We start from the raw sequence: 15282 nt of genomic DNA, 5'->3' as shown, positions 1-15282 counted from the left end.
TCAAACACCCTTCGAAATGGGCTCAGTGAAGAATGAGAGCAAATTTATTAAGGGGAGTGAAAAACCTCTTTTTTTCCATCCACGTGCCTTCTCCGTCGGATCTATCTGCGAAGGTACAGAGCTTAAGTCCAGAGCATTGCAAAGGAATTAGTACCTCTGTCTGATGGACTCCGTATGAACACAAGCTCCACCCGCACCCTTGGGGAGGGCGGTGATGATAATTGTGTTGCCATGAAAAGTACAGACTGGAGCTGTCGGTTGTTGTGGTCCTTTTTTTCTGACCCCTGCAGATTCCCCGCTCTAATAATTCTGCTGCTAATTGTTTGCTTTTTTTTCTTTAGGATCGCTTGTATTTTGTGATGGAATACGTGAACGGTGGGGACTTAATGTACCAGATCCAGCAGGTTGGGAGGTTTAAAGAGCCACATGCTGTGTAAGTTCAGTAGCCCTAGTTTGGCACCTTCAGGGTAGGTATTTGATGTCCCTTTGTCATATAGCTGGAAATATAGTCCAAGCCACAGGCTTTAGTGGTGCCAGTACTGGGCAGAAAGGGAGGGGAAAGGAAGGACGGCAGGAATTGGAAGATGCAGGATGATTCTTTGCCTGGTGCCAAGGACGCTGGTGCCTCCAGCTCATCTTTGGGATGCGCTGCACTTGTTGATAGGTAAATTACTGACCTTCATAAAAGCACCAGGCAGGGAGGTTTGGAGGCTTCCTGGGAGACACTGGCAGCTGCTGGTGAGCTCCCAGCCGCTGTGCTGCCAGCATGCTTCTGTTCTGCCCCGTGCCCGTCCCCAGGACATGAGAGGGACGTTGGGTCTTTGGCTCCTCTACTGGGGTTGCCAACCCGAGCGTTAACTGGTGGCTTTTGACTCCTGCTCCCTTCAATCTGGGCAGTGAGTGCGGAATGTGTTCGTGAAAGCCTTCATACGCTTAAATAGAACCCACAAACAGTGGGCAGAGCCCAGGTGGGTTCAAACTAGTGTTTTGCACTCTGGCAGAGTCCTCGGAGACCCAGAATATTCTTTAAAGAAAGCAGTGGCAGTGCATGTTATCTCCTTGGCCTCCCCAAGATGACAGATAACTTTTCAAGCCGCGTTGCCGGCTCACAGTAACGAACAGCCATAGATCCCAGCTCTTGCTTAATGAGAATTTGTGTAACGAGAAGTGACAGCCCCCTGCTAGCCCACAGCAACCTGATCGCATCCCTACGAGCGGAGAGCGGGTTGTGTCATTCTCGTGTGATACTTGTCTGGTGTTCTTATGTTGTGACTGTCTTTTTCCTTTGGTCATGTATGCCCAACGCGTTTCATTTAGTGCGATTGGATTTGAAAGGTTTTCATTTTGATTCCTCTCGTTTAATTATCGGCCTTCCCTTTAAATCTTTCATTTCAGGTTCTACGCGGCAGAAATAGCCATCGGCCTCTTCTTCTTGCAGAGCAAAGGCATCATTTATCGGTAGGTGAGCAAGTTCCTCCTTCCTCTCTTCCCCAGAGGACTGCAGCCACAGCCAGAGCCACGTACCGACGGCGATGCTCGGCAGGGCTCGCAGCCCCACGCTGCACTGCAGCCGCCGGCCGCGGGGCTCTCCTCCCTGCTGGTGCCACGGACGGGCTCTGGCAGCTGCCTGTCGGTACGCACACCCGAAACGGCGCTGGGAGCCTCTTAGTGTCACTGGTTTTTGAGAAGGTTCTTGTCTTTGCCCGCGTTTCATAGGAAGGCAGCTTTGGTTCCTCTCTTGCCCCTGTTTAATGCATTTCTCACCATACGACGTTAACGCTCGCTGGCCGCATGGACCCATTCTGAGCCACCTGTTTCGCTGCAGGGCACTATTTTCTTACCGTTAACACTAGAGTAAGTGCTTATGAATGGCTTATTCTGAGATCTGCGGTGCAAGTCTGGCACTTCTGGTTCAGATGCCAAAACTTCTTTTCCATTCACGATACGGTTGCAGCATCCAGAGTTAGCGTGGTTACTGCCAGGTGCCGGACCGGGCTCTGAGGCTGCTGGTTAAGCACTGAAATTAGTGTACCGCTGCTCTTCCCTGCTCGGGAGTATCCCCAGAGCCCAAGGTAGAGCAGAGCATCCTAATGAGTGTCAGATACCATTAACTGCTTTGCAAAGAGAAATGCCAGCTGTGCTACTGAAGTTATGAGATGCTGAAGACTGTTCCGAAGATGAAAGAAGTGGAGCAAACCTGATGTGAGGGATGTTTATTGCCATCAGCCGCTACAGAGAGATTCTAGGTCTGTCGGTCCCCAGTGCCCGTTCTTCCTTCCTTCCTCCGAATCCAAATCCAGGCTCGTGTCCCTCTGCCTTTGGCCCGTCAGGGTTCGAAGCGCTGACACCGTCGTTGGAAAAAACAGTCTTAAAACGCAGCAAATTATGCCGTTCCTTTTATTGGGCTCTTGCTTGACAAAGTTAAGGCTCGTGCACCGTGCAGCCCCACGGCTCTGCTGAGCAGGCTGTTCCCAGTGGGGTCTTTCAACCGGGGGTCTCTAAGAAGAGGGTCACACAGACACGGTGTACCCTTCGCGCCAGCTCCGGGCTGGGCCGTGTGTCTTTGCTCTTTGCCTGCAGATGAGGCGTGCAGCTGGGCAGAGCCGACGGGCAGGCAGGGCACAGCTCGTGCCTGCACCGCTGTGCCCCTCTGTCACCTGCCTTGTCACCTAACGTCACCCCCGGGCGAGGGAAATATTGCAGACGTGCCCCGATATTGAAACGGAGAGCTCCGAGTAATGCTTTACTGTGGAGAGCATAATCCAGGAATGGCACAGAATCACGGAACTGCGCGGTAATTCCGTGGCTGGCAACGCATAGTTCCCACCTGAAATACCGAGTGTTTGCTACAAAACCGTCCTTCGGGCTGGAGCACCCACCTCTGGAGAGACTGGTCAGGGCTGGGAGTCAGACAGGGGCTCTGCAGCTGAAACTGTCTCCTCAATTGGCGCTAAAGAGCAGAGCTCCTGCAGGGACGGGTATAATTAACAGATATTCTGCGGACGCAGATCAGAGAGAAACATGGCTGGTTGGTATTTTCACGGGGGAGCGTGGCAGAGGTGATGCAGGGGCTTCTGCCGAGTAGGTACTTCTTCATTGCTGGTGAGCTTTGATTTTCACTTGGTTTTCATAGGCATGAAAAAAAAAAAATCTATTAAATCCATCTCCCTGCTAGATGAGAGAGCTTTCCCTTGTACGGTTAGATTTGCCCAGCATGGTGTTCCTGTGGGTTAAAAGGAAAATAAACACTTCATCCTGACAGATCTCGGCTTTATTTTTACTCGTTTCCCTAAACGTTATCCTACAAAGGGCCCGGGTGTGAGAGGAAGCCAGAGCTCGCTCGCCGGAGAGCGCGTGGAGCCGGGAAACTTGTGTCTTTGCTGGGTGGCTTCACGTGTGGTCTTCCGTGTCATTGTTTTGCTTTCCCTTTGTAGAGACCTCAAGTTGGACAACGTGATGCTGGATAGCGAGGGGCACATAAAGATCGCAGACTTCGGCATGTGCAAGGAGAACATCTGGGACGGGGTGACTACCAAGACCTTCTGCGGCACTCCAGACTACATCGCGCCTGAGGTAGGAGGTGGAGAAAGGCAGGAGGCGCTCCGTCCGTGTTTCAGCAGCCTGTCTGATGCTCTTTTCCATGGGATGGCTTTGCTTCGGGCGGCTTTCTGAGAGAAACGGGGACACTAATGAATTCACTGTCAGCCTGGAAGGTTCATCCCCTCGGTGCTGTCCATCCCCCCAAAGGCTACAGCTGCCTCTAAGGCGGCAGTGATGCTGGGGCTGCCTCTGTTCGGCTGTGTGCCCTGCTTCTGCCTCAAAGTACTGAAAATCCTCCGTGCTGGTCTCCCTGCAGCGTGTCTTCCCTCTCTGGGTGTTTTTCCCACATCTGTGCTGCCCGGCATCCCCGTGCCTGTCTGATCCTTGGCACGCTCAAAACCGCCAAAGGACGCTCCTCGCACGCTTCCTTCCTCCTGGGAAAGATAAGCCCAGGAGCTCGGCTTTGCCCCTTGCCGCGTGTGACAGCCGCTTCCAGCACAACGTGACCGGTGGGGAAAAAAATGAATTATTCGTGGATAATATTTCCATGTGAAGCGGAAATCTTTAGATCTCTCCAGCTCGCTACTTGCAGCGAAGGGCTGCATGCCTGATGAGGAGAGGCTCCCTATCTACAGCTGTAGATCACTCCAAAATTATTTTGCATTCGGTTATTACTTACGTGATGGAGTCACATATGACACTTACATGAAGTGCTATATGGGTGCAATTTAATGTCAGACTTGTGAAATTCGGGTAGGTAGTTATTCCCAAATGCCTGTTCCCTTAACACAAAAATATCCCTCTAAAATCTTCTCACTCTGCTGAATTTTCAATGATGAGATTAATATTTATTCATTTAAATATTTTAGAGAAAGAGACTCTCTTTGCTAGGACATAGTTAGATGCGCTTGTATGCTAAACTACATTGTGTTTTGCTGCAGCCAGAGAGGTTTTTAATTACTCGTTCAAATGTGTATTACATATCCTCATCCTAGCAAGATTAATATTGGTGTCCTGTTGGTACATAGCTCAGTTGCTGTGCGTGATTAATACTCTTTCAAAGCAGGACAAATGACCAGTTCTCTTGGTATTTGCCTGAGCATTATCACTTAAACTCTTATTTTCTTTTGCTCGCTCTATTATTTTTTTTTTTTTTTCCCAAAAGAAAAAAATCAGAAGATGGGAAAGGAGGATGCAAATCACTATGGTACCCAGGAACGGTGTTAAAGCTTGCTACCAGTGGGTCTCAAAAGAGCGAATATACACATCCCCTACTTTGTAAATTGAAAAAGGGGGTATACAGTTCTGGCGTGGTCTCCTGCTGGGTGGCCAAGCCCAGGGCAGAGCTGGTAGCCCTGCATGTAGCTCCACTCCAGGCCCCTTCTGCTGGACTGTGCTTCCTCCCGTTAGGAAGCTGCAATGTTCTCAAGCCAACATGACTGCAGGGTAGAAATGTCCTGTCATTTGCTCGACCCATTTTTAGGGCTTTTTCTCTTCTAAGGTACAGCGCTGCGTGCCAAGGTGACGGGTACTGAGAGCAAATGACCCCGCGTGTGTAATTTCCTCTGAACAAAGCGTGTTCTTCAGCTGTTGGGTTTTGACTTTCCCTAACGTGCAGTTGGTGACTTCAATTTACAGAGACTGCTTTTCTGCAAGGATTTCTTCTAAGTACTGTTTTCTTTTAAAAGCCTTTATGGTGTGAAGAGTTCACACCTAAATTTCCCAGAGCACTCGTAAATCATCTAAAGAACAAGTGGGAGGAACTTCAAGTGCGCTCGGTCGAGGAATTTCAGAGCTGAAAGTCGATGTTTGATCTCAGCGGGAAGGGTCGGGCCTGACCTCAGGATGCTGTCAGGGCTTTTAGAGTCGCATCACCGCGTTTGGATGTGTGGCTGGACCAGGACCAGAACAGAAGATTGGCATCAGTCTTGTTCTCTAATCGTGCCTCGGTGCCGATGCTTTCGCAGGATGGGGCTCATCTCTTCCTCGGTTGGGTGGCAGCACCTGACCTGCATCTTGACATACCTCCTCAGATCCCGTTGGACACTGCGCGGGTCTTCTGCAAGGACAGGGGCGGCTGAGCATGAGGAGTCTTGAGGTTGCAGGCATCTCCTGCGGCCGCGGAGCCGTGGGAGCAGAGCTCGGGAGCAGGGGTGGCAACAACAGCAGGAGCAGACCTCTGGGGACGGATCGCTGTGTACATTCTCCTGTGATTAGACCGTAATCTCAAGTATAGGAATCTTTGCAGAATAGAATTCTGTAATTTGGATGAATAAATTGCGTAATTGTTTTGCATTAAGTAACAGATGGCAAAGCCCAAGGCCTGGCAAAGCCCAAACGCTGAAATGACGCCCGGCAGCGGCAACCCGGCAAAGACGCCGCAGCTTGAAACACCCTTCAAAGCAGAAGGGTGCCCGCGGGAGCCCGGCTCCTTCTCCGGCCCCCGGGTTGGACCTGTCACTGCTCCTCCTGCTGCCCTGTACACGGGGTGGAGGGATGGAAGGAGGGGGCTGGCTCCTGGCAGCAGCCCCCCGCCAAGGGCCCGCACCCGGCGTCTCGGCACGGGCTTGAGCCGAGGGACACCGAGAGCCGAGTGGCAGAGGTGCCGTGGGACCCGGGGCTGGGTCCGTTTCTCCACCAGCCACACGTCTTGTTTGCGTGTGGGGTCTCGCTCGCAAGGACCGACCCCCTCGCTGGGTTCAGCCGTAGGTGCCCCGGCCCACTGACACGTACCCGGGGGGGGGTCGTCTGCTCCGCTGGGCGCCTCTGCTGCAGGGTCGTGGGATTATGGGATTCCGGGTAGTTCAGATTTTGCGGAGTAAATCATGGGAAAATATAAAAATTCATGTCTCAGTGCCTTATCCAAAATAAACGTTGATATTTTTAAACTTAAAAAAAAAAAAAAAAACCAACAAAAACAAAACAAACCCCAAAGTTATATCCTAACTCCAAAACCACATTGCTCAGGTAAGGGTAGGGCTGTCGGTTATTAGTTAATTTTATGAGGGATGTTCTGCAATAAATAATAGAAAGCAAATTGGCAGCCTGGAATGCAGAGGGTTTTGACTACCCATATGCTGCAAGTCTGTTTTAAAGGGCCACGTTCCATCCCCGGAGCGTGCTGTTATTTCAAATCAACCGCACTGAAGTCAGCGGGAAAAAAAAAAAAAAAAAAAAATCCCAAAGCGCATCGGGGTAAGCGAGAACGGCTGCGGCTCCTTTTCCAATGTGCCTTGCTGTGAGGAGTCTGCGAGAGCACAACAAATACGCTGAAGTTTTGTCTGAATCAGGATGAATCTGTCTCAAGTCACAGGGAATATTCTGTTATTTTCCCTAATATTTAGTGCGCGTTTGAGAGCTGGTGATTTTTTCAAGTTACTGAACCCTTTGCCTGTTGTGTGTTCTGCTTATAATTGCAATTTCCCACCATTCAGGGACTGATGTCTCCGTAAATAACCTTGTCCTTTCGACCTGGACTACAGCTTGAAATGAGTTTGCATTGAGCCAACAGGTTAAAAATGGGAGTGTAATCCTGCTGTTTGTGTTGTTTTCAGATAATTGCTTATCAGCCCTATGGGAAGTCCGTGGATTGGTGGGCATTTGGAGTCCTGCTCTATGAAATGTTAGCTGGCCAGGTAATTGAATTTTAATTGATTCCTATGGGATTGTGTTAAATTCCATTGTGAACATATGCTGACGTGTAATTTGTTTTGTTGCTGGCGCACGGCGGGGTGCCATCTCCTCGGTGCTGGAGATGAAGCGGCGGATGCAGCCCCGGGGACTGCGACGCTGCGACACGAGTTGGCGCGTGCCGCAGACAGGGGCTGGTTTCGTGGCTGAGGATCACAGCGGCGAACGGAAGCTCAGAGATCGAGGAAACGCCGCTGAACCTCTGTTTGCTTTGTTCTAGGCTCCCTTTGAGGGAGAAGATGAAGACGAGCTCTTCCAGTCCATCATGGAGCACAACGTAGCCTACCCCAAGTCCATGTCCAAGGAGGCAGTGGCCATCTGCAAAGGGGTAAGGGCTGGCCTTCGGTTTCGGGGAGGAGGGAGAAGTGCAGCCGGTGGGCACGGTGCTGTCCATGTACCTCCGGCAGTCCTGCACGTGCGGGGGACCCAAGCTGCTCCTTGTCCCCCTCGCCCTCCTCCCTCTGGTCCGGGCTTCAGCCTCCCAGCGGGAGGGGGATCTGGCGAAACTCAAGTCGCATTCCGGCGCCCCTGCGCTCTGCTCCTAGAACCGCAACGTGTGCCGCTTTCGTACGTATACACAAAACCATTTAAAAATAACACCCGGATCCTTTCTGTGCCGTTACGCTACGCTGAGCAGAAACACGGGGAGGACTTGAGGGCTGGGCTGTCTTCGCTCGGGTGAAGGTCGAGAGAAAATTGGAGTGTTGGATGGGGACGTGGGAGTTGAGGGCATCTGCTCAGAGACCCCTCCTCCCCGTTAGGTGGCGACGGGGGAGCTTTATGCACCTTTGCCGGGAAAGAAAAGGGATGCCTAGAGAAAATGAATGTATTTCTAAATAGTTTTCCCAAGATCAGATAACAAAGCCTTCATCCTGCAGAGATTTCCATTTAAGCTCTGATGAGTCGCCCTTTCGGGGCAGCTGGAGTTCAGTGCTGCTGTGCGTCTCTGTTGGGTCAGGGCAGCGGTTTCATTAGCACATCTCTTAAATTGCAGTGAAGCTCTGCGTCGCCCAGTGGCCTGAGCTCTCTGGGGACTGGGCCTAGGCAAGGCTTAAATGCAGCCTGAATTAATTTGGGTTGTGATGAGTAAAGGCTGGCTGGGTCCTGATGCTGTGCATATGGTTATTGCTGGGGACCGAGCCTCATCTCAGCCAGCCGGTGTCAAACAGGGCTATAAATACGTGTTTGTGTAGGAATTTAAAAAATGTTTTCTTTTAATAGTTAATATTTAAAATATCTGAATGTTCTCTATCTCAAAATAGTGTTTCTATCTACAAATGACACATCTTGCGCTTAACGCTCCCACTGCGGCATTTCAAAGCCTCTCTCCAGCGTTGCCGGGATTCAGAGCTGGTGTTAAAGAGGAGTATTCGCTCGTCCTGTGGGGAAAAGCTGCCGCGGGTGTTGCCCGCCTGGAACGGGGCGCAGGGAGGGAGTGCTGTCCGGGCCCCCTGGCGCTCCCCTTCAGCAGAACGTAATGAAATCGAGTCCTTAATTCAGAAACAACGCGGGTGGTCGAAGGGGGAATTTCCACAAGCGTTCTCGCCCTCTCTCCTTCCTCTGGCTGTTGTTGGTTGGGACGTAAGGGGAAAGTCCACCGTCTCCCTGGCTGGGCGGGAGGGAGGGAAGATGCTTCGTGATGCTGAACGTCATTATCCCCACGGCGCGCGGAGGGAACAGCGCTTGCGAGGGAGCGGAGGCTGGAAGAGGGATGAATCTCACTGTGGGCTTTGTTTGCCGTTGCATCAGTCAAAATGCGAACGCTGTAAATAGACGAGAAGAGACCACGACCGAAACGTCTGCTGGGTGTAGCTGTAATGGCTTTTCTCCCTCTTGGAAATGGGAGGCTGCATGGGAGGACATTTAGCCATGCGTGGAGAGCTTGGTTCTTTATAAATTCTTGTCGGGGTTTTTGGGGGGTTGGTTTGTTGGTTTTTCTTTTTAGCGAAGCAGTAGTTCCCTTTGTACACCTGTTGCTTCAGGGAAGTGCACAAAAACTCCTGACGTTCTTTGCCGCCACCAAACTGCTGCGCCAGGAACTTTAATTAAAAATATGTGCGGCAGTTACGAGCTGTCAGTAAGCTGGAAACAAAGTATTTACGTTTTCGCCTGGAATACAGAAAAATATGTCTCAATTAACCACAGGGGCACTGGAGCCGCGCTGTTTGCGTTGGTACGTGGTCGGTCTTCCAGGAGGGCACAAACGGAGCCTTGTGTGAGTCTAGAGAGCAAACAGTTGGAGAGGAGCCTCTGGTGAAGGGTTTGGGATTTCACTGCCACGCTCTCCAAAACGATTTTGTTGTTCCCACGCGGTTTCACCCCGGCATGCCGGTGCCAGTCATCACTTACTGTTGTTGCACAGCTCGGAGATTAAAAGCATTTGATCCTGAAAGCCTTGTATCGGCCCGAGCCAAGAAACAAGCGTTAATCAGAGATAGTTGGCTGGGAAGCAAAATGGAGAGTTAACCAGAACACAGCTCCTTGACTCGGCAGTCAGCATCCATTAGCAGATCAAATGGAGCATTCCCCTCCTCTGCTGTCAGCTCGGGTTTTTATCCGAGGGCCGACGTCGGAGGTGCTGCGTCCGTGGTGCAGGTGGCTCAGCTGTGCTCTCCTGAGCTCTGGTTCAGTTTTGGGGAGCCAGGTTGCCCTTTCAGGCCCGTGGTGCGGCGTGTGCGTGTGTGTGCGTGCGCGCACGGGCACAAACCATCAGCCTTTTCCCGTCCCATATGGAGGGGTTTGACTGTGCCTGAGCGAAACAGCCCTTTCCAGGTGAACAGATTGCCTGCGAGTATAAGCTCCCTCTTTAATCTCTGCCTGGTAGCAAAGGCACAAAATGGCATGTTTTCCGCAGTAAAGTTTGCAGGTCTTTTGGGTGGTATTTCCAGCGGTGGTGCTCCCCGGGAAAAGCACATAATAACTGCCTGTCGCCACGCTGCAGCCCTCCCGGAGGTGCGACTGTGACCGTGTCCTGGTGGCCATGGGTATGAAGAATCACAGAATCACAGAATGGTGGGGGTTGGAAGGGACCTCTGGAGATCACCTAGTCCACCCCCCCCACCAGAGCAGGGGCACCTACAGCAGTGGCACAGGACACGTCCAGGCGGGTTTGGAATGTCTCCAGAGTGGGAGACTCCCCCACCTCTCTGGGCAGCCTGTGCCAGTGCGCTGCCACCCTCACAGGAAAGACGTTCCTCCTCATGTTGAGATGGAACTTCCTATATTCAAGTTTGTGCCCGTTACCTCTTGTCCTATCACTGGGCACCACTGAAGAAAGACTCCTCCCATCCCCCTGGCACCCTCCCTTTAAGTATTTGAAAGCATTAATAAGATCCCTCCTCAGCCTTCTTTTCTCTAGACTAAAGAGACCCAAGTCCCTCAGCCTTTCCTCGTAAGAGAGATGTTCCAATCCCCTAATCATCTTCATAGCCCTTTGCTGGACCCTCTCCAGCAGTTCCCTGTCCTTCTTGAAGGCGGCCGGAAGGTGGGACCGTTTCGGGGCTGCACATGGCGAGCACCCCTGGGTGCCCGGGGGTTTGCTGCCCCTGGCTGCGGCTGAAACGCCAGGCGGCGGTTGGGCCGGGGCCGGCACGTGCCGCCGCGGTGGCACGGCTGTGCCACGCAGAAGCATGCCCAGGTGTGTGCCGGGGCGGCGGAGGGCCCCGTGTGCCCTGATGGGAAGGTCCCAGCGGTGGCCGCTGCCCGTAAGCCGCGTGGTCTCATCAAACGAGGACAAAGATCGTTTTGATCAGCTTTGCCTCTCGGTGCGAAATGCGCTGCTGTTCCACGAAGCCCGTGAACACGCAGCATCCGCTTGCCTTCTACAGACAAAAAATCGAGCAAAGCAGTTGAGTCCAGACTTGGGCTTTCCTGTGTCTGAGCTCCAAACGTCAGACGTACCATTGCAGGTGATTTGGTCTGAAGCGTCCTTCCTTATCTGCGGAAGCCCGACCGGTTTTCACTGCGTTGGTACGGGGATTAAATCAACTTGTTCCTGTTTAATACAAACAAAGCTAACTGATTATCCTATGTAAGCCAGGAGAATCAATCTGCATGTTTATGGGGTCCTATATATCAATAACAGATGGTGCCTTCGTGCTCACATGAGTAAAAGCACAATAGGAAAACAAGGAAATTTAATTTCTGGATGCATATAGTGAAAATACTGAATAACTGCACTGTAGTACAGCTCCGTTCAGCTTCACAGGCAGGTACGTGAAGTAGAAAATCTTTTCCAATTCGTTAGTCGGCTGAGCTGCTGAACGTGGCGTGCGTTTGTGTTACGCAGAGGCGGCTGAGGGTTTAACAGCGATGCTTCAGTTTGGGGGGCGGGGAGGGGGGGTGTAAAACAGCTTCCAGCACAAAGCGGCAGGTAAGAATCGGGGCTCTGGCCGGAAAAGCTAATTAGCAGAAGAGCCCGGACTGCACTTAGTGGCGTGTGTGTATGCAGCGCCTGCGGGGCGGCACCACACGAGCAGAGGCGTAGGCGTTGTCGCTGGGTGCAGGTGGGGGAATTGGGCTGTCCCACAGGGGGAGACCCCCCCCCCCGGCACGGCGCGGCCTCGGCAGCTCTGCTGGTCTCCGGGAGGGAGCCGGAGCCGGGAAGCGGAGCAGGACATGTGGGGATGGGGCAGCGAGCCGTCTGCGCACCGGCACCGCCGACCTTCAGAGCCTCCACAGGGCTGCAGCCTACCCCCGCGCTAACGCCTCCTTCGCTGATGGGTCACCACGCGTCTGTCCGGCTCACACTGTCGGATACCAGGGGAGGTTTAGGATGGATATTAGGAAAAATTTCATCACCCAAAAGGTTATCAACCATGGGAACAGGCTGCCCAGGGAAGTGGTGGAATCACCATCTCTGGAGGTGTTTAAAAGACGGGTGGACGTGGTGCTGAGGGACATGGTCTAGTGATGGTTTCGGCAGTGTTAGGTTAATGGTTGGGCTCGATGATCTTAAAGGTTAATGGTTGGGCTCGATGATCTTAAAGGCCCCTTCCAACCTAGACGATTCTGTGATTATGCGATTCTGTGATTCTGTGCTTTCCCAGCTGAATTTTATGCACAGGCGTGTGCGCGCTTTGGTGTCGGCGGAGGCACGGATCCTGCAGGCGCGGGGCTGCTCCCCCTCCTTGCCCCCAGCGATCTCTGGCAGTAGAAGCCAGAGGGGTGTCAGGGTGTTCGGGATCAGCGCTTAGCAGCGAGGACCCACAAACAGATTTCTTTTCACGCCTGCCGAATGCAAACGAAGCCCTTTGACGCGCCAGCCAAATCACTAAATCAGTTTATTAGCACATTTCAGGCTCTCACATTGTTGTCAGAGACTTGCCGTAGGAAAACCTTATTGAGTCGCAGGATGCTTTTTATTCCCCTGCGTTAGCGCAGCTAAGCGGGACCTGATTGAATCGTCAGGATGCTGTCCAGAGCCTGCCGAGGAGATGCAGAGATCCTCTTGCTTAGCTGAACCCGAGTCGGCTTGAAGTGGATGTAGTGAAAGCCGAGGGACGGAGAGGTTCAGCTTCGCCCTCTCCGTGTGCCGAGGGTGATGTGAAAGCTACCCCCCGGCGGCACCGAGGGGATGGCGGGTCACCCACCTCGCTCTGCTGCCTTGGCATAAGCCTGCGGTGGGGCTCCCTGCCTGCCGGGGCCACCTGCCCGCAGCGCCTGGTGGCACCGCTCCCCTCTCCTGGCAGGGGACAGTGGCGCTGGGTCCAGCCCCACCTGCTTGTCCGGGCTGCCGCCACGCTCAGTCAAGAGACCATCACGTGTAATGTCTTGTCTTCTTACACTGGGTGGGGGTTTTTTTGTTTGTTTGGTTTGTTTTGGTTTTTTTTTTTTATAGAGCTGCATGCTGCAATACTGAGGGAAACTGCATTATTTTGCATTTTTCTCAAAAAAAATCTTGCTTTTGTTTTTGCTGCCACCTCTCACCCCCATGGCCCTCCCTCTCCAGCCCGGCGGCAGCGGCTCCAGCGGCGTTCCTCGCACGGGGACGGGCTCTGCAAGACCGATGCTGATGCCGATGCCGGTCACATCCTCGCCCTGAGGAGAGGCGGGTCTCACCATCTGGAAAATCACTGGTCCAGCTTGGGCAGCCTGGTGGGCCTTTGCTGTTTGCAGATGGGCTTGCCGGGGGGTGATGGTGGTTGGAGGAAGCCTCGCTCCATCAGTCTTTCAGCGGCAGGCTGCCTTCGCAGCTGGCTGCCCCTGGATGTAGTGCCATTTGCTAGCAGAGTGCTTAGCTCCGCTCTTATTTCACATTTGTAGGGGTTTTTTTATTTCATTTTGGGATTATTGGTTTTTTTTTTTTTTCTTTGGAGGCTTTTCCTTGCTTTCAGCTCCCTGTTGTAGCATTGCTTTTAAAGATCAGCTTCCCTGAGCGAGGTCGGTTTGTGCAGTGGTGGGTGGCAGCGCTGACTCGTGTCAAAACACACCTCGGGGCAGAGGAGCTCTGCCTGGACGGGGGACCTGGCGGGGGCTCGTTAGCGCCCCGTGGCACGGCCGCCTGCCGCCCGCTTGCTTGGGCTGGTGGGTTTATTTTTGTCGGAAGACGCTTGCTTATAAAAACCTCATCTTTCGGGGGTGGACCAGCCTCAACGGAAGGGTGGGGAGGTTCCTCAGCCCTCCGATCAGAGCGGTAGCATCTCTCTGCAGAGCCGCGGGTGCCCTGTCCTCCTCCCCCCCCCCCCGAGGGCTTCCCGGAGGGCAACGGGGGTCTCCTGCAGACCCACAGCCCCAAGAGAGGGAGCGAGGCTGGCTGCAACCTCTGCACAGCTCTGGGGTCAGTTTTAACTGCCCTGCTTTTAATAAAGTAGTCCTTTTGTTGCAGGTGTACGGCTCATATTCTCCGCGCTTATCAACGTCTTACAAATCTCTGGAATCTCCATCTGATCTCCGAACACAGCTCCAACAATGCCCCCAGGATATTAATGTTTGTACAGCCGCCCTTAATTCCCGTGGCCCGTTTCACTTTTCTTATTGAACCAGTGAAGAGGAGAAGTTTAGATGATAAACAACATTAATGGACTATTTGTGCTTGTTTTCTCAAAATTGACTCTTTCATTAGAAAATACGTCTCTTGTTTGAGCTGCCGCAGCTCCGGAGAAGCGGAGGCTCTGCTCCCAGGGCTAAGGAAAGTTTCTGAGGGCAGATTGTTCATCTTAAATGGGCAGTGGCCTTTCAAATTAATTATGCAGATGCTGAGAAGTTTGCTACCAAGCCAAGGGACTTAAAAAAAAAAAAAAAAAAAAAGCAAAGCAGCTTTGCTCGCATCCTGCTGCCCCTGTTGCAGCAGGCTGGTGAGACTGCGCTGGCGTGGGCTCTCTCGGCACCCTGACGTTATTTCTTGGTGAACCGGTTTCATTCCCAGAGGAAAAGGGGATGCGCTCATCCCACCCAGTACTCATGTACCTGCGATGTGCTTAGCGTGCTGGCGCAAGCCGTTGCCAACCTTCCCTGTCCCTGGAGCTGCTCCTGCTTCTCCCTTTTTTCCTTTGCTTTGAGCACCAAGAGCCGGGAGAGGAGATGGGAGCCCCTGTCGGGCTGCGGGCACTGATGTGGGGCACACCGGGGCAGCGGCCGCCTGGTGCAGGCTGCCCGGCCGGGCATCACGGCACCCTGGGGACTTCTCGAAGCGGACATTTTGGGAAGCAGTTGGCCGCTCTCTGAGTGACTCTTTCTTCTCTTCCTCTCCCCAAGCTGATGACCAAGCACCCTGCCAAGCGACTGGGATGTGGCCCAGAAGGGGAGCGGGACATCAAGGAGCACGCGTTCTTCCGCTACATCGACTGGGATAAGCTGGAGCGCAAGGAGATCCAGCCTCCCTTCAAGCCAAAGGCTGTAAGTGTGGCCGCGTTAAGCGTGTTCCTCCCCTGCCGCTCTGCCCCAGGCCGCTCCTCTCTTGCGCAGCCTCTCCCACTCGTGCCGGTGGGTGCGCGGGCGCACGTGCGGGCGCTGCTCGTCCTGCCCGCGGCGTGGAGGGGCCCTTTCTCTGTCTGCTTTAGAAGATCGCGTCTCCTCACAGTCGGCACGTGTCAAACCAACTGCTGTGAACGG

General features: G+C 53.1%; 1 protein-coding gene across 2 annotated transcripts in view; it reads left to right on the top strand.

The window, feature by feature from the left end:
• PRKCB (protein kinase C beta) overlaps positions 1-15282 on the top strand; it is a gene marked incomplete at both ends in the record, with an annotated part of 136225 nt that overhangs the window by 105872 nt on the left and 15071 nt on the right. For both annotated transcript variants that reach the window (XM_082490624.1, XM_082490623.1), the window contains 6 exons: positions 342-433; positions 1396-1458; positions 3435-3573; positions 7095-7175; positions 7451-7558; positions 14926-15066. In XM_082490624.1, coding sequence (XP_082346750.1) covers positions 342-433; positions 1396-1458; positions 3435-3573; positions 7095-7175; positions 7451-7558; positions 14926-15066 — 624 coding nt within the window. The remainder of the gene's footprint in view (positions 1-341; positions 434-1395; positions 1459-3434; positions 3574-7094; positions 7176-7450; positions 7559-14925; positions 15067-15282) is intronic.

The sequence above is a fragment of the Vanellus vanellus genome (assembly GCF_965231255.1).
Source record: "Vanellus vanellus genome assembly, chromosome: 14".
Lineage (NCBI taxonomy): Eukaryota > Metazoa > Chordata > Aves > Charadriiformes > Charadriidae > Vanellus > Vanellus vanellus.
The sequence above is the reverse complement of the archived record's forward strand: the minus strand, read 5'-3'. Positions and strand labels throughout refer to the sequence as shown.